The sequence below is a fragment of the Scyliorhinus torazame genome, chromosome 13, assembly GCF_047496885.1.
Source record: "Scyliorhinus torazame isolate Kashiwa2021f chromosome 13, sScyTor2.1, whole genome shotgun sequence".
In the NCBI taxonomy this organism is placed as follows: Eukaryota; Metazoa; Chordata; class Chondrichthyes; order Carcharhiniformes; family Scyliorhinidae; genus Scyliorhinus; species Scyliorhinus torazame.
In genome coordinates, this window is record NC_092719.1 from 41,607,430 (window position 1) to 41,630,516 (window position 23,087).

The 23,087-nt window shown below is 49.0% G+C and overlaps 1 protein-coding gene across 2 annotated transcripts in view; it reads right to left on the bottom strand.

The window, feature by feature from the left end:
* mov10l1 (Mov10 like RNA helicase 1) overlaps positions 1-23,087 on the bottom strand; it is a 108,966-nt gene that overhangs the window by 57,157 nt on the left and 28,722 nt on the right. For both annotated transcript variants that reach the window (XM_072471440.1, XM_072471441.1), the window contains exons 4-8: positions 18,736-18,892; positions 9,355-9,467; positions 7,533-7,723; positions 3,954-4,097; positions 2,153-2,677 (exon numbers count right to left, since the gene is read on the bottom strand). In XM_072471440.1, coding sequence (XP_072327541.1) covers positions 2,153-2,677; positions 3,954-4,097; positions 7,533-7,723; positions 9,355-9,467; positions 18,736-18,892 — 1,130 coding nt within the window. The remainder of the gene's footprint in view (positions 1-2,152; positions 2,678-3,953; positions 4,098-7,532; positions 7,724-9,354; positions 9,468-18,735; positions 18,893-23,087) is intronic.

Below are 23,087 nucleotides of genomic sequence, written 5' to 3' on the forward strand. Positions count from 1 at the left end.
GAAGTATTCTCTTTGCCATACTAGCAAAATAAACTCTACATGCACTCTTCATCAAGTTACTTCATCAAAGATTAGTGGGAGACTAGAGGACTGGGAAATCTTTAGGGGGCCACAGAAAGCTACTAAAAAGCTATGAAGAAGAGTAGGGTAGTTTATGAGAGTAAACTTGCTCAGAATCTAAAAACTGATAGTAAAAGTTTCTACAAATATATAAAACAAAAAAGAGTGGCTAAGGTAAATATTGGTCCTTTAGAGGATGAGAAGGGAGATTTAATAATGAGAGATGAGGAAATGGCTGAGGAACTGAACGGGTTTTTTGGGTCGGTCTTCACAGTGGTAGGCACAAATAACATGCCAGTGACTGATGGAAATGAGGCTATGACAGGTGAGGACATTGAGATGATTGTTATCACTAAGCAGGTAGTGATGGCAAGCTAATGGGGAGAAAGGTAGACAAGTCTCCTGGCCCTGATGGAATGCATCCCAGAGTGCTAAAAGAGATGGCGAGGGAAATTGCAAATGCACTAGTGATAATTTACCAAAATGCACTAGACTCTGGGGTGGTCCCGGCGGATTGGAAATTAGCAAACGTGACACCACTGTTTAAAAAAGGAGGTAGGCAGAAAGTGGGTAATTATAGGCCAGTTAGCTTAACTTCGGTAGTAGGGAAGATGCTGGAATCTATCATCAAGGCAGAAATAGCAAGGAATCTGGATGGAAATTGTCCCATTGGGCAGATGCAGCATGGGTTCATAAAGGGCAGGTCGTGCCTAACTAATTTAGTGAAATTTGTTTGAGGACATTACCAGTGCGGTAGATAACAGGGAGCCAATGGATGTGGTATATCTGGATTTCCAGAAATCTTTTGACAAGGTGCCACACAAAAGGTTGCTGCATAAGATAAAGATGCATGGCATTAAGGGTAAAGTAGTAGCATGGATAGAGGATTGGTTAATTAATAGAAAGCAAAGAGTGAGGATTAATGGGTGTTTCTCTGGTTGGAAATCAGTAGCTAGTGGTGTCCCTCAGGGATCAGTGTTGGGCCCACAATTGTTTACAATTTACATAGATGATTTGGAGTTGGGGACCAAGTGCAATGCACATTCTCCCAGTGGCTGCATGGGTTTCCTTCGGGTGCTCCGGTTTCTTCCTAAAATTCAAAGATGTGCAGGTTAGGTGGATTGGTCACGCTAAATTGCTCCTTAATGTCCAGGGATGTGGAGTTTAGGTTACGGGGAGTAGTCCTGGGTAAGGGTGCGTTTTTGGACAGTTGGTGCAGACTTAATGGGCTGAATGGCCTGCTTCTGCAGTGTAGCGATTCTATGATTAGAATATATTTAAATGTAATTATCAGACCTCTAACGCCGGATAATTACGATCTAGAATATATTGTCTTGAAGAGTGGAAGAAGCAAATTTAATTGCAACTTTCTAGAGGGAAGTGGATATTAACTTAAAAAGGAAGGCTATGAGGAAAGAGCAGGACCAACTAGATAGCTAAAAGAGACCTCCACAGTACAGTGAGCCAAATGGCCCCTACGGTGTTGTATAATGCTACATTATACAACCTACAGTGAGACAGGTAAAGAGGGAAATGGCGTGAGAAAGGCAGTGGAGGATATGGAATTGATTAACCATAATCAAATCGGAAAGCAGGAATTCTGGGGCGGCACAGTGGTTAGCACTGCTGCCTCACAGCGCTGAGGACCCGGGTTCAATCCCGGCCCCAGGCCACTGTCCGTGTGACGTTTGCATATTCTTCACGTGTCTGCGGCGGTCTCACCCCCACAACCCAAAGATGCGCAGGGTAGGAGGATTGGCCACTCTAAATTGTCCCTTAATTGGAACAAAAGGAATTGGGCACTCTAAATTTATATTTAAAAAAAAGCAAGTAGGAATTTCTGGATCTACTTTCAGGTGGCAGAGCAGGCTTTTTAAAAAACAGAAATGGAATAAGGAGATTTTTAACATTCAGCCAAAATTAGCTGAGGCTTTCACTTCCTGTGCCATGATTTTTCAACAGAAGTACTACTTAAATCGCAAACGTATTTAAGAATTAATGTTAGTGCTAGCTATCTTTTTAACAATAGACGGAGTTCTGTGCATAAATATTCTCTTCGATGATAAGCTGTTTTCAAAAACAAGATTCTTACTTTGCTTCGCACACAAGGTTTATGTAGGCTTTTCTACCAGGTAGTATTTGCAGTATTGTTTCACCAGTTTCAGTATTTGCACAGAGTTCCAATTTCACCTTTTCACGTTTTGCATCAGCATCATCACAAGTTGGCGGGTAATTAAGCTGATTTACCAAACTTGCAGAGGCGGTTGGCAGGTTGGCCCACAAGGTATCTGGAGTGCTTTGCGAACTGGGTGAAACATTTGGTTGAAGCGAGGTTATATCACAAGGTGGAGGAATATTAGTGTGATCAAGAGTCACATTGGGATACTTAGAATCTGGCTGAACTGGTACTCTGGGAAGTGAACAACCGAGGACCAAATAGGACGACTGGGATTGAGTCGATCTACAGTTAGATTCAAATTTAGTGGTGCCCTGCTGTGGTATAGTTCTATTTTCAGAGACAGTAACCAAATGTGCCGATGCCAAAAAGAACTGATTTCCTCTCTCCCATCCTGCCAGCTTGTAGTTCAGGAGGTTGTACATCTCTTTTCCTTTGTTCCTGAAAACAAAAATGACAGATGAAGAAAATAAAATCTACATCAAATCTACACATAAAACATACATCATCCCTGCCATTACATTCAGAGCCGGAGAACCAGAAGTATTAAATCACGTGTCCCGGGATTTCAGGCTACAGTCATAACCTGTCCAAAATCCAATATCGTTTGACTCAGTTTGGCCAGGTTCTTCTGGTTTGCCTTTGTGCAACTGTTTCCCTCAACACTGCGGAGTTGGCATTTCATAGTTCTTTTCCTGAACATAAGAAATAGGAGCGGGACCAAGACCATTCAGCCCATCGAGACTGCTCTGCATTGAATATCATGGCAGATCTTGGACTTCAACTCCACTTTCCCAGAGACATAAATATATATATTGTTTGCTTACCTGCCAAGTATGGAGTTAAGGAACACATTTTGTCTGCTGTTACATAGAACACTTCATTCATTTAATACATTTGTGCCTCTATAGGCTTTCAATATCAACAAGGTAACATGGAAACTTACTAAAACCTTTACAAGATTTATACGAGTATTATTTTAGTCAAAACGTATATTGCCAATGCATGGAATCTACGTGCCAACTACACTTTATTGTAATTCAACAGCGCACACACAAACCATAATATTGAGACACTTTGGCCGGGATTCTCCGACCCCGAGGCCAAGTTCCAGGCCCAGGCATTCACCCCTTCCTAGGGGGCTAGTACGGCGCCGGAGTGCGCTCAAAAGCCGGGCGCGGGTCCGCGCGTGGGTTGAGTCTCTGCCCCGGCCCCCGGGGCAATATGGCGGAGCCCTACAGGGGCCCGGCACGGAGGAACGCAAGGGCCCCCCCCCCCCCGGAATTAGCCCGCCCGCTGATTGATAGGCCCTGATCACGGGTCTGGACACCGTGGAGCCCCCCACCCCCAGAGTCAGATCCCCCCCCCCTACCAGGACGGCCCCTGCAGCCAGAACTCCGAGGTCCCCCTGGGTAGGGCCATACGTAACCACGCCGGTGGGACTTGGCTGAACTCGGCGGGCACTCGGCCCGTCGAGGCACGGAGAATCGTTGGGGGGGGGGGGGGGACCGCTTTCAAAGGCCCCGACCGGCGCGGCAGCGGCCCCGCGGGAGCGATTGGCACCGATTCTCTGGTTGCCGGAGAATCGGCAGCCCAGCGTCGGAGTGGCGCGATTCCCGCGCCACCCCAGCGATTCTTCGACCCGGGCGGGATCGGAGAATCTTGGCCTTTATGTTTCTCCTTCAAATACTGAAAATTGCACTTCATATAAACTTACTCAATCCACACCATCATGTCTTTCTTCTCTCCTTGCTTAATGGTACCAAAATCAATCTGCCTTGGAACTTCCAATCCTTCTTTGTTAGAGAACTCCAAATCAATTTGCTCAAACTCTTTGTTTGTCATCGAAAGAAGTGATAAACTGAAAAACAGCCAGAATTTCAAATGTTGCGATCCTGGAAATTTGTAATCCCTCTCCCTCCTTTATAACAACCGGAAGGTTATATCTCACAACACAGAAAAGCAATATTATGCACAGGCAAGACGAGGATGACGAGCACAAGCCAGAGTGAGGACACCATTTGAAGGATTGTGGGAAAGAGTAAAAGGGACTAAAGGAAAGTAAATGGTTCTTGGTGCTGGCATTTCTCTGCCTCCTGTGCTGTGCTGACAAAATCTCTCGGTTATGTACAACATTTCAGGAGGTTGCAGAGCCCAAATTAATTTCAGTGATAAATTTGATACTGGAGGTTTCAAAAATAAACAAATCATGATGCTTGAGAAGGTTGCAGTATAATTAATGCATTCGAGATGATTTGCTATGTTAAGCATCTGACTGAGGCGTCTATCCAGTTACATGCTTTAATAATGGCCTCCATTTACACAGCCTTAGATTCTACTGCATTGTCAAGAAACACTCCCTGAATTATTGAAGCACGATAGCAGATAGTCTAAGAATATTGCTAAATGCCCCTCGGATGCTGTCCCTACAGCACAGAATACTGCTGACTACAAACCATAAGCACCCCTGTTTGCCATTTATTTCATCTTGATAATTTGAATAGTATTTAAATGACAAACCAAGATCAATGACACACAGTTTAACCTCCCACTATGTCATTATTTGAACAAATATTAAACATGGAAAGTGACATGCAAAATTCCTTTAAGGGTGCTAAATATCCCAGTACATTAAATTTTTTTTAGTCCTGTTACTGTTCAGTAACCAATGGGGATAAAATAGAAGGTAAACACAATGTTAATTTGTGCAGAGGTTTAAAAGAAAGGAACACCCAGGCACTGTACACACCCTCTCCCCTAAACAAAAGAGAAAGAGTTGAGGAAGTGAAAGAATGAGGTGGCTTCCACATCACCAACAGGCCAGAAAGGGAAGGATATTTGGTATTATTTGAAATACCGTCAACTTCCTAGCTGTTTTGCAGAATTTTGCAATGTGCTCGGTTTTCCATTCCAGATTAGTTCAACCCAAGTCTCTCGATTAGAAACACATTTAGCATTTTGTAAGCTTAATCTGAGCAAAATTCCATTTGAACGTTACCCCTGTTTCATTGAACATGTTCCAGACACTTTTCGCAAAAGCTGAGTCACAGAGAAACAGGAATCATCGCACAGTAGACAACCATATGACAACTACAGGTTTAGCCTTCATTGCAATTCACAATGCGGTTAAATAATTCCTCAAGTTTCACTGTCAAGGGTGGTGTTCGCGAGCGGAGCGGCCGCGTTGAGGAGAAGCTCCTGCCGGTCTGCGATATCGCAATCTTTTTCGGGGGGGGGGGGGGGGGTTCTCTGCTGTTTAAAAAAAAATTAAACTTCTCCGGGGTCGGCCCTGCCTCCCTCGCCCAAGCGTTAAAGCTCCGTTTCACGGAGTTGGTCCAGGTAGGTTCGGCAGAGTGGCTGCACGTGGAGGAGGAGCGGGACAGCCTGAAAGCCGGACCTGAAAAGTTGAAACGAGGAGCCAAACGGGGGCCGAGGCAGCAGGCCCGAAGCCAGGGCGTGATGTAGGAGAGATGTCCCACATCGGATGGCTCCCGCCTAGAATGTGGTAAGAAGACTGAAGCCCGGTCCCAGGGAAATTCTGGAGGAAAACAAAAAAAGAAGAGAAAGAAGTTTTAAAGAAATTTGATGAAAGTTTTGTTTCCCCTTTTTTTTGAAGGAAGAATTTTTTTTTTTTTCTATTTTATTTAAAAAGAAGAAAGGATCGAAGAAGGAAAGAAGGGTGGGGGAAAAAAAAGAGAAAAATAATAAGCCGTTAAAGAATGCGAAAAGCAGCGTTGAGGAAGGAAGGAAACGCGGGCTCGCCGTTGACTGAGAAGACGAGCAAAAGTGCTGACAAGATGGCGGATGCGGACACGTCAGATCAGTCAATTTACGAACTTCAGGGTAAGCCTGTTACCGAGTTGGGAACTTTTTTAACAGGCAAGTTTAAAATACTTTGCCAACTTCAATGTCGTAATTATAGATACACTATGATAAGTGTGGCATCAAGAAGCTCTGAAAAAATGAAGTCAATGGGAAGCAGGTTGAAAACTTCTTGCGGTTGGAATCTATCTAGCACAAAGGAAGCTGTTTGCTGGGGGCCACCTCAGTGCCAGGACATCACTACAAGAGTTTCTCAGGGTACTGTCCTGGGCCAAACCATCTTCAGTTACTTTATCAATAATCTTCCCTACATCATTAGGTCAGAAGTGGGAATGTTCGCGGATAATTGGATGTTCAATACCATTCGCAACTCTCAGATCCTGCGCAGCAACATCTGGACAACATTCCGGTTTCAGCTGATAAGTGGCAAGTAACAATAACACTACAGACGATGACCATCTCCAACAAGAGATAATCAAAACATCTCCCCATGACATTTGATGACATTACCATTGCTAAATTAACCCCTGCCTCCGCACCCACCCCTCACCACCAAAATCAACACCCTGGGCAATGCCATTGATCAAAAACTAACTGGACCAGCTATATAAAAATACTGCGGCTACAAGAACAGGTCAGAGGCTCGGAATTCCATGGTGAGTAACTTACTTCTCATCTCCCAAAGTCTGTCCATCATCTACAAGGCACAACTCAACATTGAATACTCTCACTTGCCCAGGAAGAGTGCAGCTGCAGAATCAAATATTCCCTCCCTCCCTCCACCAACAACGCACTGTGGGCAGTAGCGTGTAACAATATACAAGATGCACTCCAATGCAGCAATTCACCAAACCTCTTTCAACAACACTTCCCAAAACCCACGATATATATTACCTAAAAAGACAAGGACAGAAGATGCATGAAAGCACCACCATCTGCACGTTTCTTTCAAGCCACACCACATTCTGGTTTGGAACAATATCGCCATTCCTTCACTGTTGCGGAGTCAAAATGTTGGAACTTCCTTCCGAACAGCACGGTGGGTGTACCCACGCTATTTGGCCTGAAGCATTCAAAAAGGCTGCTCATCACCATCTGCTCAAGGGAACTTCAGGATGCGAAACCAATGCTGGCCTAGCCAGCGATGCTGATATCTCATACCATGAAAAAATAAAAACACTAGGAGCAAAATGGTCTTGACAAAACCCAAATTGAATATCGGTGAGCAGGTTATTGTGTAAGTGCCACTTGATAGCACTGTCGATGACACCTTCCATTACATTACTGATGATTGAGAGTAAGCTGATGGGGTGGGGCCCTTTGAACTGTTACCGATTGTTAGTTAATGGACTAATTGTCGATCTGAGAGGACAGTACACAAATTGGTTCTGAATGGTAACATTCTAAACTCGTTAAATGAAACTTGCACATAGCAAAGTATTCAATGTAACTGTAAAGCTGGATTAAACCATACCTTTCTTTCTCTGCAGGTGCGATGCATAAAGCTCTCCATAGGTATAAAGACTGATTACTTTCAATGATCACAAGATTGACCAAATCATCCTTTTTAGGTACATAATAGTGTGGTAGTCGGAGAGAATCGAGTGTGAAAAATACAAAGTCATCCACTACCCCACTTCGATGAAGAATTCTGGTAATTGGTACCTTCAAACAAGAAACACAGTTATAACTATGAATAGTTTATAATAAATTCTCCCCGAGAGGTTAAGATTTACAAGGAAGGATGTTATAGTAACATAATTGTGGTCATCCAGGTTGTGCCGAATGGAATCACTTTCACATTGAACCTGCAATCTAGCAGCAATCTTTTCAGTTAGACCCTACTTTACAGCTCTGGTGTCCATGTTGTGAAAAGGGTATAGAGGTATGGAAAGACTGCAAATAAATATTTTCAAGGATGGTAACAGAACCTACTGGAGGACAAACAGAAATGTCTCTTTGCTGAGGGATTATCTTTTAGAGATATTTAGATTTCTGAAAGGTTTTGCCAGTGCGAGAAAGCATAAGAGGGAGAGACATTTCCATTTGTGAGGAAGAGCGAAACTAGAGGCCTTTAAATGTAAGACAGTTACCAAGAAATCAAATAGCAATTCAGGAGAAATATTTTCAATGTGGAACTCACCATCACACGGAGGGAAACTATAGATATGTTTCAGGGAAAGCAAGATCAGCTTGTGATGGAGCAGGGACTAGAGGGTTATGCTGACAGTGATAAATGAGGAAAGATGGAGGAGGCTGAAGTGTAGCACATGGACTGGTTGGGTCAGATAGCCTATTTTGTGTGCCGCATTTCCGTCACCATTTCTTGCAATGCAGAAATATATTGAGGACTTCATCCATCACCAATGTTGTTCGGCAAGTGTCTATTGCTAGTCCTCATTCTGCCACTTTCCCACACCCTCTTCTCCCTTAATTTTCCTTCTTTTTTCCCCTTGCAATTCTGTTGAAACCTTTCCCCTTTATTAGAAAAAGGCTTCCCTCCGGTCTATATTTCCTACGGTGTGGGAAAGACAGTAAACCAAATTAAACCCCAGAGTTCAGGATGGGGTTCAGATCTTGAAAAGTCCTGGGAACTAGTGGGAACTATTGTCTGAGGCATTTAAGTCAGAAGTTAATGAACCAACCCAAGCAAGTTACCCCTGAGTATCCTTGGAGAGCGAGAGGTGCTGATGGCGTTTCTCCATTAGAGAGGAAAACACCAGCAATTAAGACTCTGCACAAATCTTCCATCACAGAACAATGTCAATTCACTTTGAAAGAACGATCTAATAGTCAGACAAGCCACATACCAATTCGGCCTGTGCGTTTTGTTTTTTTGCCAGGGAGAGGGCGCAGGTTATTTAGGGACCTGGCTGAGTAAACTGCGTTGCTGGTTAAAAGGGTAAGAGTTAAAAGAAAGGCATTTTTAAAGTGGAAACTGTGGGTATAAGTATGATCTAAAAAAAAAAAGTAAATTCACGCGTAAGGTGTGTTCAGGATGTGTAAAAATGTTCTAACTATAAATCCGACAGGTATTCACATCTGCAAATAAATGCAAATCTATGCACATTGAGCATGTCCAGGATATATTCAGAAAAACTCTTCCAATAAATATAATGGGTTCTGAAATCTGCAAAAATATGTTGCCGAATGCTCCAAAAAAAGGGAAGGAAAACTCAACGGCATGAACTATAAATGACCCTTTATTCCACAATATTGAATCAACTTGTATTTTCAAATTCCAAAATTCTACAGATCATTAAAAAAAAGTTATTACATCTTTAATGAGCACCTACTTTATCTACTCTTTTATATCTAAGTGGCTTCACACAGTAGGCTTGACTTTTCCAAGTTGTTTGTTCAATAGAGTATTGCGCCTGCACCCAGTCACCTTTGAAGGGCTGAAAACCTGTAAAATAAATAAGCAGCACTTTTGGCACAGACAGCTCAACATTTGAGTCCAAATAGATGGGAGCAAGGCCCCCAGACACAGGAGCTCAGATCAAGCCTTTCTATTGAGTAATGTTCATCTGTGGACTGGTGTGCAGTATTTTCAGATTGTATCAAATTATTCACTTAGCACCCTCAGCATCATCAAAAGAAAAAGAGACAAAGTATCAGCCTACACAGTAACATCCTAGAGGTGACGGAACAGCGAGTTGATGACTAGCTGTGCCACCCCATGCCTCAAATGCCACATTTGTTAAGCCTTGAATTAGACGTCTGTCAGAGGTCTGGGTGAAGCACAGAAAGGAACACTTTTGGTAGACCCCGTTTTCTACCTGGGTAGCAGGAAAGGAATTAAATCTGGGCTCAACCACATTAAGAGATTTATTTTTCCACCAAGTCATTATGAAAGCTACGCATTAGGATTTACTGATAGCTTGAACAATGATTTTGTTTTCTGCCTCCAACTGAAACAGCTAAAGCTGTAGATAAAGTTTAACTATATTTTGTTTACAGTTTCCTTGCGGTTCATGGATGAACGAAAGCCAAATCTGACAAGAATGCAAAATTAAATGCCAATTAAGGTCACCAATATTCTGCGTGACTTTAAAACCACAGTTAATAATGGAAATTTCTTGTTAGCGATTCTATATTTGCCTTCACAGCCTCCGCAGCAGGTCCTAGCAAGAGTACTCCGATGGCCCTGACAAACATGGTGGTGAAAGGAGCCAATGCTACTGTTACAGAAACAAAGTATACATAGGATTAAATAGCATACATGCATTGGGACAGGCCATGCAGCCTAATCAGGCTGAAGTTGGCATTTATGCTCTACTCAATGCTATTCCAGTCTTTCCTCATCTAGCTATATCTACATAACCCTTTATTCTCTTACCTCAGATGCTTACACGCCTCCCTTCAACTGCATCCATACTATTCGCCTTAACTATTCCCTGTGTCAGAGTTCCACGTTCTCACTACTCTCTGGGTTGTGTTTTTTCCCCGAATTCCCTATCTTGGTGACTCTCTCATACTGATGGGTCCCTCAATTAACAGAATTTAGGCTCTGTGGAATAGAACAACTTTTGATGGCGCAATGAGAGACTTCCATACATGCACACATACATAAAACAACAGACAAGTTGGAGATCCAAAGTCCGGCTGTCTAAAAATGAAACACGCCCAGAAAACAGATATATTCCACTTGCTACATTTATCAGTGAAATTCAGACTTATTGTCTAAATACCAGGTCAATTTGGTTAGGCGCTAGATCTCGGTAGAACGCTGGACTAGTGATCGGCTTTGCTGCTTCGTTTACAGTGATGTGCCAGTCTAATCCCTTGCTGAGTCAACCTGAACGTCCCTCGACCCCATTAGACCATTTTCAAACTTTATTTTAAAAAATATTTACATTTTTTCCAAATTTATGCAGACCATGCACTTCAATCATTCCTTTTTAAAAAAATAATTTTTATTGAAGTTTTCACAAAATATCAACAACAAAATGAAAAAGGAACCCAATAGAATTATATACAAAACAAAATAAAACAACCCCCGTGCTCCCTCCCCCCTATACATAAATAATAAATTAACACCCCGAGTTAACACATTGCAAACATATATGATGTCGAGATGCCGGCGTTGGACTGGGGTGAGTACAGTAAGAAGTTTTATAACACCAGGTTAAAGTCTAACAGGTTTGTTTCGATGTCACTAGCTTTCGGAGCGCTGCTCCTTCCTCAGGTGAATGAAGAGGTATGTTCCAGAAACATACATATATATATATATATATATATATATATATACACATAGACAGATTCAAAGATGCCAGACAATGCTTGGAATGCGAGCATTAGCAGGTGATTAAATCTTTACAGATCCAGAGATGGGGTAACCCCAGGTTAAAGAGGTGTGAATTGAGTCAAGCCAGGACAGTTGGTAGGATTTCACAGGCCAGATGGTGGGGGATGAATGTAATGTGACATGAATACCAGGTCCCGGTTGAGGCCGCACTCATGTGTGCGGAACTTGGCTCTTAGCTTCTGCTCGGCGATTCTGCGTTGTCGCGCATCCTGAAGGCCGCCTCGGAGAACGCTTACCCGGTGATCAGAGGCCGAATGCCCTTGACTGCTGAAGTGTTCCCCGACTGGAAGGGAACATTCCTGCCTGGTGATTGTCATTCGATGAACGGACATCGTGTGACAATCACCAGGCAGGAATGTTCCCTTCCAGTCGGGGAACACTTAAAAAAATATATATATTTATTAAAGTTTTTTAACACAATTTTTCACCCTTACAAACAATAACTCCCCCGCCCCCCCCGTAACAAAATAACGAGAAATTGCGCAGAGCAAGATATATACATGGTGAAAATGATATGTTACATAGCTTTGTACACTGGCTCTCTCCCGCAGGTGCCAGTTTCCCCGATCCTTCACGTTTTCTCTTGCTCATCCACCCTCCCAGACAAGCCCCCATTCCTCCCCCCCCCCCCCCCCCCCCCCGCCCCCCAGGTTGCTGCTGCTGCTGACCGACCTTCCTCTAACGCTCCGCGAGATAGTCTAGGAACGGTTGCCACCGCTTGTAGAACCCCTGTGCAGACCCTCTCAAGGCAAACTTAATCCTCTCCAGCTTTATGAACCCAGCCATGTCGTTTATCCAGGCCTCCACACTGGGGGGCTTTGCCTCCTTCCACATTAGCAAGATCCTTCACCGGGCTACTAGGGACGCAAAGGCCAGAATGCCGGCCTCTTTCGCCTCCTGCACTCCCGGCTCGTCCACTACTCCAAATATTGCTAGACCCCAGCTTGGCTTGACCCGGACTTTCACCACTTGAGATATTGCTCACGACACTCCTCTCCAGAACCCCTCCAGTGCCGCGCATGACCAAAACATATGGACATGGTTCGCCGGGCTCCCTGAGCACCTTCTACATCTGTCCTCTACCCCAAAGAACCTACTCAACCTCGCCCCCATCTAGTGAGCTCTGTGAACCACCTTAAATTGTATCAGGCTGAGCCTGGCACACGAGGAGGAGGAATTAAACCTGCCTAGGGCATCAGCCCACAGACCTTCCTCAATCTCCTCCCCCGCTCCTCCTCCCATTTACCCTTCAGCTCCTCTACCAGCGCTTCCCCCTCTTCTTTCATCTCCTGGTATATTGCCGACACCTTGCCCTCCCCGACCCATACACCCGAGATCACCCTGTCTTGAACTCCTTGTGCCGGGATCAACGGGAATTCCCTCACCTGTCGCCTCACAAACGCGCTCACCTGCATATATCTAAAAGCATTTCCCGGGGGTATCTTAAACTTCTCATCCAGTGCCCCTAGGCTCGCAAACGTCCCGTCAATGAACAGGTCCCCCATTCTTCTAATCCCCGCCCGATGCCAGCTCTGAAACCCCCCATCCATCCTCCCCGGGACAAACCGGTGGTTACCCCTGATCGGGGACCACACCGAGGCTCCCATTGCACACCTGTGCCGTCTCCACTGGCCCCAGATCCTTAGCGTTGCCACCACCACCGGGCTCGTGGTATACTTTGACGGGGAGAACGGCAGCGGTGCCGTCACCAACGCCCCCAGGCCATTTCCATCCTCTTCCATGCCGCCTCCTCTCCCTCCATCACCCACTTGCGGATCATCGCCACATTTGCTGCCCAGTAGTAGCTCCCTAGGTTGGCAGCGCCAACCCTCCTCGGTCCCTACTGCGTTCCAGAAACCCTCTCCTTACCCTCGGGGTCCTATTCGCCCACACAAACCCCATAATGCTCCTGCCTACTCTCTTAAAAAAGGCCTTGGTGATCACGATGGGAAGGCACTGAAACACAAAGAGAAACCTCGGAAGGACCACCATTTTGACCGACTGCACTCTACCCGCTAGCGAGAGCGGTAACATGTCCCATCTTTTGATGTCCTCCTCCATTTGCTCCACCAACCTCGTCAGATTCAGTTTATGTATCTGTATTATTCTGTATTATGTATTATTCAACTCCTGGCTATCTGGATCCCCAGGTACCAAAAGCTCCCCTCCGCCCTCCTCAGCGGTAGATCCCCTATCCCCCTTTCTTGGTCCCCTGCCTGTACTACAAAAAGCTCACTCTTCCCTACATTGAGCTTATAGCCCAAAAACTCCCCAAACTCCCTTAGAGTCTGCATGACCTCCACCATCCCCTCCGTTGGATCCGCCACATACAGCAACAGGTCATCTGCATAAAGCGACACCCGATGCTCTTCTCCCTCTTGGACCACCCCCCTCCATTTCCTAGACGCCCTCAATGACATGGTCAAGGGTTCGATTGCCAATGCAAACAGAGGGGGGGGGGGGGAAACAGGCGGCACCCCTGCCTCATCCCTCGGTACAGCCGAAAGTACTCCGACCTCCGCTGGTTCGTCACTACACTCGCCACCGGGGCTCTGTAAAGGAGCTTAACCCAACTGATAAACCCCCCCCGAACCCAAACCTACGTAGCACTTCCCAGAGGTACTCCCACTCTACTCGGTCAAAGGCCTTCTCCGCGTCCACAGCTGCCACTATCTCCGCCTCTCCCTCCTCCGATGGCATCATTATCACGTTTAAGAGCCGCCGCACATTTGTGTTTAGTTGCCTGCCCTTTACAAATCCCGTCTGGTCCTCGTGGATCACCCTCGGGACACAGTCCTCGATCCTCGTAGCCAGGACTTTTGCCAGCAACTTAGCATCCACATTGAGGAGTGAGATCGGCCTGTATGATCCACATTGCAGTGGGTCCTTGTCCCGCTTTAGGATCAAAGAAATCGTCGCCTCCGACATTGTTGGAGGCAGGGTCCCCTCCTCTCTTGCCTCGTTAAAGGTCCTCACTAGTAGCGGGGCCAACAGGTCTACGTACATCCTGTAGAACCCCACCGGGAACCCGTCCGGTCCCGGGGCCTTCCCCGCCTGCATGCTCCCCAAACCCTTGCTCAGCTCCTCCAACCAGCCCAACCACCCCAAACCAGCCACCTCTTGCTCCTCCACCCTCGGGAATCTCAGTTGGTCTAGAAATCCTCTCATCCCCTCTTCCCCCGCTGGGGGCTGGGATCTGTATTTTCGTCGCACTCCGCACCATGGCTCCCCTTCCATCCCTGACTCCCCCTATTTCCCTCGCTGCCATCCTCTTACGGAGCTGGTGTGTCAGCATCCGACTCGCCTTTCCCCGTACTCGTAGGTCGCCCCCTGCGCCTTCCTCCACTGTGTCTCTGCCTTCCCAGTGGTCAACAGGTCAAACTCCGTCTGGAGACGTGGTCTTTCCCCAAGTAATCTCACCTCAGGGGCCTCTGCATATCTCCTGTCCACTCTTACTCTCCCCCACTAACCTCTCCCTTTCCATGCCCTCTGTCTTCTCCCTATGAGCCCTGATGGAGATTAGCTCTCCCCTGATTACTGCCTTCAACGCCTCCCATAACACCCCCACCCGCACCTCCCCGTTGTCATTGGCCTCCAAGTACCTTTCGATGCACCCCCTCACCTTCCCACACACCACCTCATCTGCCAGCAGTCCCACATCCAGCTGCCACACCGGGCATTGGTCCATCTCCTCTCCCAGCTCCAGTTCCACCTAGTGCGGGGCATGATCCGAAACGGCTATGGCCGAATACTCCGTTCCCTCCATCCTCGGGATGAGCGCCCTGCCCAGGACAAAGAAATCTATCCGGGAGTAGGCTTTGTGCACGTGGGAGAAAGAAGAAAATTCCCTGGCCTGCGGCCTTGCAAACTGCCATGGGTCCACTCCCCCCATCTGATCCATAAACCCCCTAAGTACCTTGGCCCCCGCCGGCCTCTTTCCAGTCCTTGATTTGGAACGGTCCAGTGCTGGATCCAACACTGTATTGAAGTCCCCTCCCATTATCAGGCCTCCTATCTCCAGGTCCGGAATGCGCCCCAATATGCGCTTCATGAATCCAGCATCATCCCAGTTCGGGGCGTATACATTTACCAACACCACCCACGTCCCCTGCAACCTACCGCTCACCATCACATATCGCCCTCCGTTATCCACCATGATAGTCTTAGCCTCAAATGACACCCGCTTCCCCACCAATATTGCCACCCCTCTATTCTTCGCGTCCAGCCCCGAATGGAATACCTGTCCTCCCCATCCCTTTCTTAACCTGACCTGGTCCGCCACCTTCAGATTTGTCTCTTGGAGCATGACCACGTCTTCCTTCAGTCCCTTTAAGTGCGCGAACACTCGGGCCCTCTTCACCGGCCCGTTCAGGCCCCTCACGTTCCACGTTATCAGCCGGATTGGAGGGGCTCTCTCTTTCCCTCCCCCCCCCACCGACTAGCCATCTCCATTTCTAGGCCAGTCCCGTGTCCGCGCCACCCTCACCCTCCAGTCCCCCAGCCAGGAGACCCCCGCCCCGACCACCTCTTCTGTGTCCCATTCCCTTTCGGCCAGTGCAGCAGCAACCCTTTCCTCCCCCCCCCCCCCCCCTCCCCCCTCGCTAGACCCCTGTCTAGCTTTTTTGCTCCCCCCATATCACTCCCGTAAGTCAGCTGACACCTGCTGACCCCGGCTTCCCCCGCCGTCCCATTGACCTCCCCGTGTGGGAGTGTCCCAGTCCGTGTGCGTTCCTCCATTCCCCTTCCCGCCTTTCTTCCCTAGTGCGGGAAAAACCCCGCGCTTTCCGAAGCCTACCCCGCCCCCTCTGGCGCTGCTCCTGTCGCGGCCTTGTCTCTCTCCCCAAGCCCATATAACATTTCCTGCGCGTAGTTGACCCATGTACAACAACCATCACACATCAAACATCTCCCCCACCCTCACAAACCCTCAGTTTGAGTCCAACTTTTCGGTTTGTATGAAGGTCCACGCCTCTTCAGGCGTTTCGAAATAATAGTGTTGATCCTGGTGTGTGACCCACAGTCGCGCTGGCTGCAGCATTCCGAATCGCACTCCTTTCCGGTGCAACACTGCCTTGGCCCGGTTGAAACCCGCTCTCCTCTTTGCAATCTCCGTGCTCCAGTCCGGGTATATTCGGATCTCTGCATTGTCCCACTTGCTGCTCCGCTCCATCTTGGCCCATTTCAGGACACTCTCTCTGTCCGTGAACCGGTGAAATCTCACCACCATCGCCCTTGGCGGCTCGTTTGCCTTGGGCCTCCTCGCCAGCACCCGGTGTGCCCCATCCAGCTCCAGCAGCCTCGAAGGGGCCTCCGCGCCCATCATCGCCCCGAGCATCGTGCTCGCGTATGCCCCGGCATCAGCCCCCTCCACTCCCTCAGGGAGACCCAGGATCGGCGAGTCTTCCCGCCCACCTCTTGTGCAGTGCCTCGTGCTCCTCCACACTCACCGCCAGGCCCAAGATCTCGTCCTCATTCTCACTGACTCGTTTCTGTACCTCCTGGATCTTTACCTCGTGGGCCTTCTGGGTCATCCCTAGTCCTTCAATTGCCGACAACATAGGCGCCAGCATCTCCTTGCGCAGCTCCTCGAAGCAGCGCTTGATGAACTCCTGCAGCTCCGGCCCACACTCCGCTTTGTCCCTGGCCGCCGCCATTTTGCTTTTCTTCCCTCGCTTCTCCCGCTGCTCCAGTGCCGCTTTTTTGGCCGATTCACTTCTGGTCCGGTCCATAAAAGTTGAAGGGGGACCTCTCTCTTCCCTTCCCCATGGGTTGTCTTAAAAAACATTTCCGTTGGGGCTCCTCTAACGAGCCCGAAAGTCCGTGATAGCGGGAGCTGCCGAATCGTGCGGCTTAGCTCCGCATAGCCGCAACCGGAAGTCAGTCGGGGAACACTTCAACAGTCAAGGGCATTCAGCCTCTGATCTCCGGCTAAGCGTTCTCCAAGGCGGCCTTCAGGACGTGCTACGCCCTTCCAAAACTCCTCCAGCGCTGGGCATACCCAGGGTGTGGTTTGCTGGGCTCCCTGAGCACCTAACTCACCTGTCCTCACCCCCAAAAAACCGACTCATCCTTGTCCCGGTCATGTGTGCCCTGTGCAGCACCTTAAACTGTACGAGGCTGAGCCTCACGCACGAAGAGGAAGAGTTCACCCTCCCAAGGGCATCTGCCCACGTCCCCTCCTCGATCTCCTCACCCAACTCCTCCTCCCACTTCCCTTTCAACTCCACCACCGAGGCCTCCTCCTACTCCTGCATCACCTGGTAAGTTGCCGAGATCTTCCCCTCGCCAACCCACGCCCCCGAGAGCACCCTGGCCCGTACGATGCATGGCAGCAGCAGCGGGAATTCCACCACTTGCCGCCTGGCAAACGCCCTTACCTGTAGATACCTAAAAGTGTTCCCCGGGGGGAGCCCGTACTTCTCCTCCAGCTCACCCAGGCTCACAAACTTCCCATCCACAAACAGGTCCCCCAACCTTCTTATCCCTGCCCTGTGCCACCCCGAAAACCCTCCATCTATTCTCCCTGGGACAAACCGGTGATTCCCCCGTATTGGGGTCCACACCGAGGCCTCCACCTCTCCCCTGTGCCGCCTCCACTGCCCCCAGATTTTGAGGGAAGCCGCCACCACCGAGCTCGTGGTATACCTCATTGGAGGGAGTGGCAGCGACGCCGTTGCCAGCGCCTCCAGGCTCGTACCCTCACAAGACGCCGTCTCCAGCCTCTTCCATGCAGCCCCCTCCCCTCCATGGGAGAGGGTGTCCCATTCTTGGAAAACCCTATGTGTTCTTCCCATAAAGAGGAAAATAAGCACTAGAAAATGCTGCGTTTCAGAGATGAGATGATCTTTTAGATAGTGAATGCAAACATGGGTTGGTTGGACCGAGCAACCCATTTATACATTGCAACTTCTATTTCCAGTATGTATGTATATGATTAACACTAATTGTTTGCTAATGATGTTCCCCACCCAACGCAACCAAGTCAGAAGACAACGGAATTCTCCACAAATATTCTTTCCTTCAGGGGTTACAATCTCCAATCGGGAAGAACAATCCGAGGTGATTATCCCCATTTCTCACCCAAAAGATAGATGCATTGCAGTGTGCAAACTGAAATTACACAAAGCTCACTGGGCAAACACATTCAAGGAGTAATGCATTTCTTTAAAGAACATTTCTTCAGTGATGTAGTACATACTGATAAAAAATGAACAGACAATTAATTTATACAGTTTGGACATGCCCTACATTCAAAACATTCATCTTTCTAAAAGTATGCAGCCTACCTTCAAAGGGTACAGCTGAAAGGATTCAGGTAAGCTGATTGAATGTGATTTTTTACAAAACAAAATTGCTGCACTTTTACCTTCAGATACATCTGTCACGGAGAAGTAAGTGGTTTCATTAATGTAGCCGCCAAGCTTGTTGCATGAAGTTACAATGCCCATCAGGTTGTGAGTCTCACTTTCTACTGGAGTATTTGAGGAAGTACCATCATCCCACTGACGAGTTACAGGTTCCACCTGCAATTTTTAAAAAAGTACCGCTGGTGTAAGAAAATCGCATTTGGGCAGCACGGTGGTTAGCACTGCTGCCTCACTGCAGCACTGACCCGGGTTCAATTCCCGCGTCGGCTGAACGTGCGGAGTTTGCACTCCCTCCCCTTGTCTGCATGGGTTTCCTCCCACAGTCCAAAGGTGTACAGGTTAGATGGATTGTACATGCTAGATTCCCCTTGTGTCCAAAACGTTAGGTAGGGTTTTGGGGTTAAGTGGATAGAGTGGGGGCCTGATCCTAGGTAGGGTACCCTTTCAAAGGGTCTGTGCAGACTCTTTGGGACGAATGGCCTCCTTCTGTACTGTAATGATTCTATGATTTGTACAATCTGAAGCTAATGCATACTTATAAAAAAATAGAATCATCATCGGAATTAAAAGTCAATCTTTCAAGAATCTGGGGCGGGATTCTCCGACCCCCCCGCCGGGCCAGAGAATCGTTGGGGGGCGGCGCGAATCCCGCCCCGACGCCGGCTGCCGGATTCTCCGGCGCCGGTTTTTCGGCGGGGTCGGGAATCGCGTCGCGCTGGTCGGGGGCAGTTGGCAGCGGCCCCACCCCCCGGCGATTCTCCACTCCGCAATGGGCCGAGGGGCCGCCCGTTTCCGGCCGGTCCTGCCGGCGTAAATCAAACCAGGTCCGTACCAGCGGGACTTGGCTCTGAGGGCGGCCTGCGGAGTCCTCGGGGGGGGGGGGGGTCGGGGGAATCTGGCCCCGGGGGCCCCCACAGTGGTCTGGCCCGCGATTAGGGCCCACCGACCTGCGGGCGGGCCTGTGCCGTGGGGGCACTCTTTCCCTCCGCGTTGGCCGCTGTAACGGTCCGCCATGCCCGCGTTGGGATGGCGCCACGCCGGCCAGCGGAGGCCCTTCGCCCTCGGTTGGCACGGCGCCAAGCCCTTTGGTGCCAGCTGGCATGGCGTCAACCCCACCGGCACTGGCCTAGCCCCTGAGGATTCCACACCTTTCGGGCGGCCCGACGCCGGAGTGGTTCACGCCACTCCTCGGTGCCAGTACGGCCCGCCCCCCCCGGTTAGGGGAGAATCCCGCCCCTGTTCTTGCGCATTTACAATTGAAATCCAATTGAACACAACAAATAAATTTGCAAGAGTGATTCACAAAGCATATGCTCATATATAATTTTAAAGTACTTTTTTTAAAAAATCAGAAAATAGTTGAATGAATTTATACAATGACCCAAGTTATCTTAGTAAATTGGTTCCAAATAGTTTTAAACCAAATTTTCATTTAGAACCAAAGAAGATTGTAGACAATTAAAAAAAAAAAAGTAAATTATCGAGAGGAAGAGGCAGAAACAAACTGGATTTAACATGAGATGGTGGGCGGTAACACATTCTTTTTTCTGGGACCAGATGTTTAATCCTGCCCAGTGAGATGGGGAGACTCTGGCAGCTGTCAGAAATCTACCACGACTTTCGGGTGCGGCGATGACCAGCTAAGTCACACATTTCGGCAGCTCCCGGAGGAAAGGACTTTTGGGCTCTTAATAGGAGCCCCAACGGCAATTTTAACGGCTAAAAACACTGTGCGGTAAACCAGAAGGGAATCCCCCCTGGACACGGATGGAAAAAGGAGAGGAAAGTGGCCAGATTGCGGTGGATCCTCTAGAGCAGCAGCCAGGAAGGCAGGCACAAAGCAAGATGGCGTCGGAAGGAGGCAGTTTAATATGGGGCCCTGACCAACAAGAGTTCCTGCGGCGTTGCGTGGAAGAACTCAAAAAGGAGAAGAAGAAGGAGCTGTTGGCCCCGATATTACAGGCGATTGAAGGGCTAAAGGAGGAGCAAAAGACCCAGGAGCAGGAGCTTCGCGTCGTGAAGGCAAAGGCTGCTGAGAATGAGGACGACATATAGGGCCTGGTGGTGAAGACAAAGATGCACGAGGCACAACACAAAAGGTGTGCGGAAAGGCTGGAGGTGCTGGAGAATAATGCGAGGAGGAAGAATTTAAGGATTCTTGGTCTTCCCGAAGGTGCAGAAGGGGCAGACGTCGGGGCATATGTGAGCACGATGTTGCACTCGTTAATGGGATCGGAGGTCCCGACGGGCCCGTTGGAGGTGGAGGGAGTCTATCGAGTTATGGCGCGAAGACCGAGGGCTGGAGAAATTCCTCGAGCCATAGTGGTGAGATTTCTCCGATATAATGACAGAGAGATGGTCCTCAGATGGGCAAAGAAAACTCGGAGCAGTAGGTGGGAGAACGCGGTGATCCGCGTATATCAAGATTGGAGTGCGGAGGTGGCGGGAAGGAGGGCAAGCTTTAATCGGGCCAAGGCGGTGCTGCACAAAAGGAAGGTTAAATTTGGAATGCTGCAGCCGGCAAGACTGTGGGTCACACATCAAGGGAAACACCACTACTTTGAAACGGCAGAAGAGGCGTGGACATTTATTGTCAAGGAGAAACTGGAATAAGCGGGCTAGAAAAAGAACGTTTGGGACAAAGTGGTGGGGCGAATATGTGGGGTGAAGAGGGGGAAGAGATGATTTCCCAAGTTGTTAATCCTGCGACCCTGTAACTTTTCTCTCTTCCCCATGTCGTGGGGGAGGGGGGGGGGGGGGGGGGGGGGGGGGGGAGGGAGGATGAGGAGCTGGGGGCGCCGGCCATTGGGGGCGGGGCCAAATGGGAAGCGCGGGCTTTGTTCCCGCGCTATGGTAATCATGGCGGGAACAGGGAAGCAGGAAGGAGGGCCTCGCACAGTGGGAGCCGAGGTCACGGGGGGAAGCAGAGGTCGGCCAGAGTTTGCTGACTTCTGGGGGCAACATGGGGGGTGCAATTACGCTAGTGAGGGGGGGGGGGTTAACTGGGTTGCTGCTGCTGGGGAGAAGGGGGAGCTGGTATGGGGTGGGGTGGTCGGGGTGGGAGGGCGCCGTTGGGGGGAGATACGGCTACGTGGGAACCGGGTGAGGAGCTGGATTGAAAAAGGAGATGGCTAGTCGACAAGGGGGGGGGGGGGGGTAAAGAGCCCCCCAACCCAGCTGATCACGTGGAATGTGAGAGGGCTGAACGGGCCGATAAAGAGGGCACGGGTACTCGCACACCTAAAGAAACTTAAGGCAGATGTGGTTATGCTGCAGGAGACGCATCTGAAACTGATAGACCAGGTCAGACTATGCAAAGGATGGGTGGGGCAGGTGTTTCATTCGGGGCTAGATGCAAAAAACAGGGGGGTGGCTATACTAGTGGGGAAGCGGGTAATGTTTGAGGCAAAGACCATAGTGGCGGATAGTGGGGGCAGATACGTGATGGTGAGTGGCAAATTGCAAGGGGAGGCGGTGGTCTTAGTGAACGTATATGCCCCGAACTGGGATGATGCCAACTTTATGAGGCGTATGTTAGGACGTATCCCGGACCTAGAGGTGGGGAAGTTGGTAATGGGTGGAGATTTTAATACGGTGCTGGACCCAGGGCTGGACAGATCGAGGTCCAGGACCGGAAGGAGGCCGGCTGCAGCTAGGGTGCTTAAGGACTTTATGGAGCAGATGGGAGGAGTAGACCCCTGGAGATTTAGTAGACCTAGGAGTAAGGAGTTTTCGTTTTTCTCCTATGTCCACAAAGTTTATTCACGGATAGACTTTTTTGTTTTGGGAAGGGCACTGATCCCGAAGGTGACGGGGACGGAGTACACGGCTAAAGCTATTTCGGATCACGCTCCACATTGGGTGGACCTGGAGATAGGGGAGGAAGAAGAACAGCGTCCACCCTGGAGAATGGACATGGGATTATTGGCAGATGAGGGGGTGTGTTTAAGGGTGAGGGGGTGTATTGAAAGGTACTTGGAACTCAATGATAATGGGGAGGTTCAGGTGGGAGTGGTCTGGGAGGCGCTAAAAGGCAGTGGTTAGAGGGGAGCTGATATCTATTAGGGCACATAAAGGAAAGCAGGAGGGTAGGGAAAGGGAGCGGTTGCTGAAAGAACGTTTGAGGGTGGACAGACAATATGCGGAGGCACCGGAGGAGGGACTGTACAGGGAAAGGCAAAAGCTACATGTAGAATTTGACTTGTTGACTACGGATAATGCAGAGGTACAATGGAGGAAGGCACAGGGTGTACAGTACGAACATGGGGAGAAGGCGAGCAGGTTGCTGGCCCACCAACTGAGGAAAAGGGGAGCAGCGAGTGAGATAGGGGGGGTGAGAGATGAGGAGGGA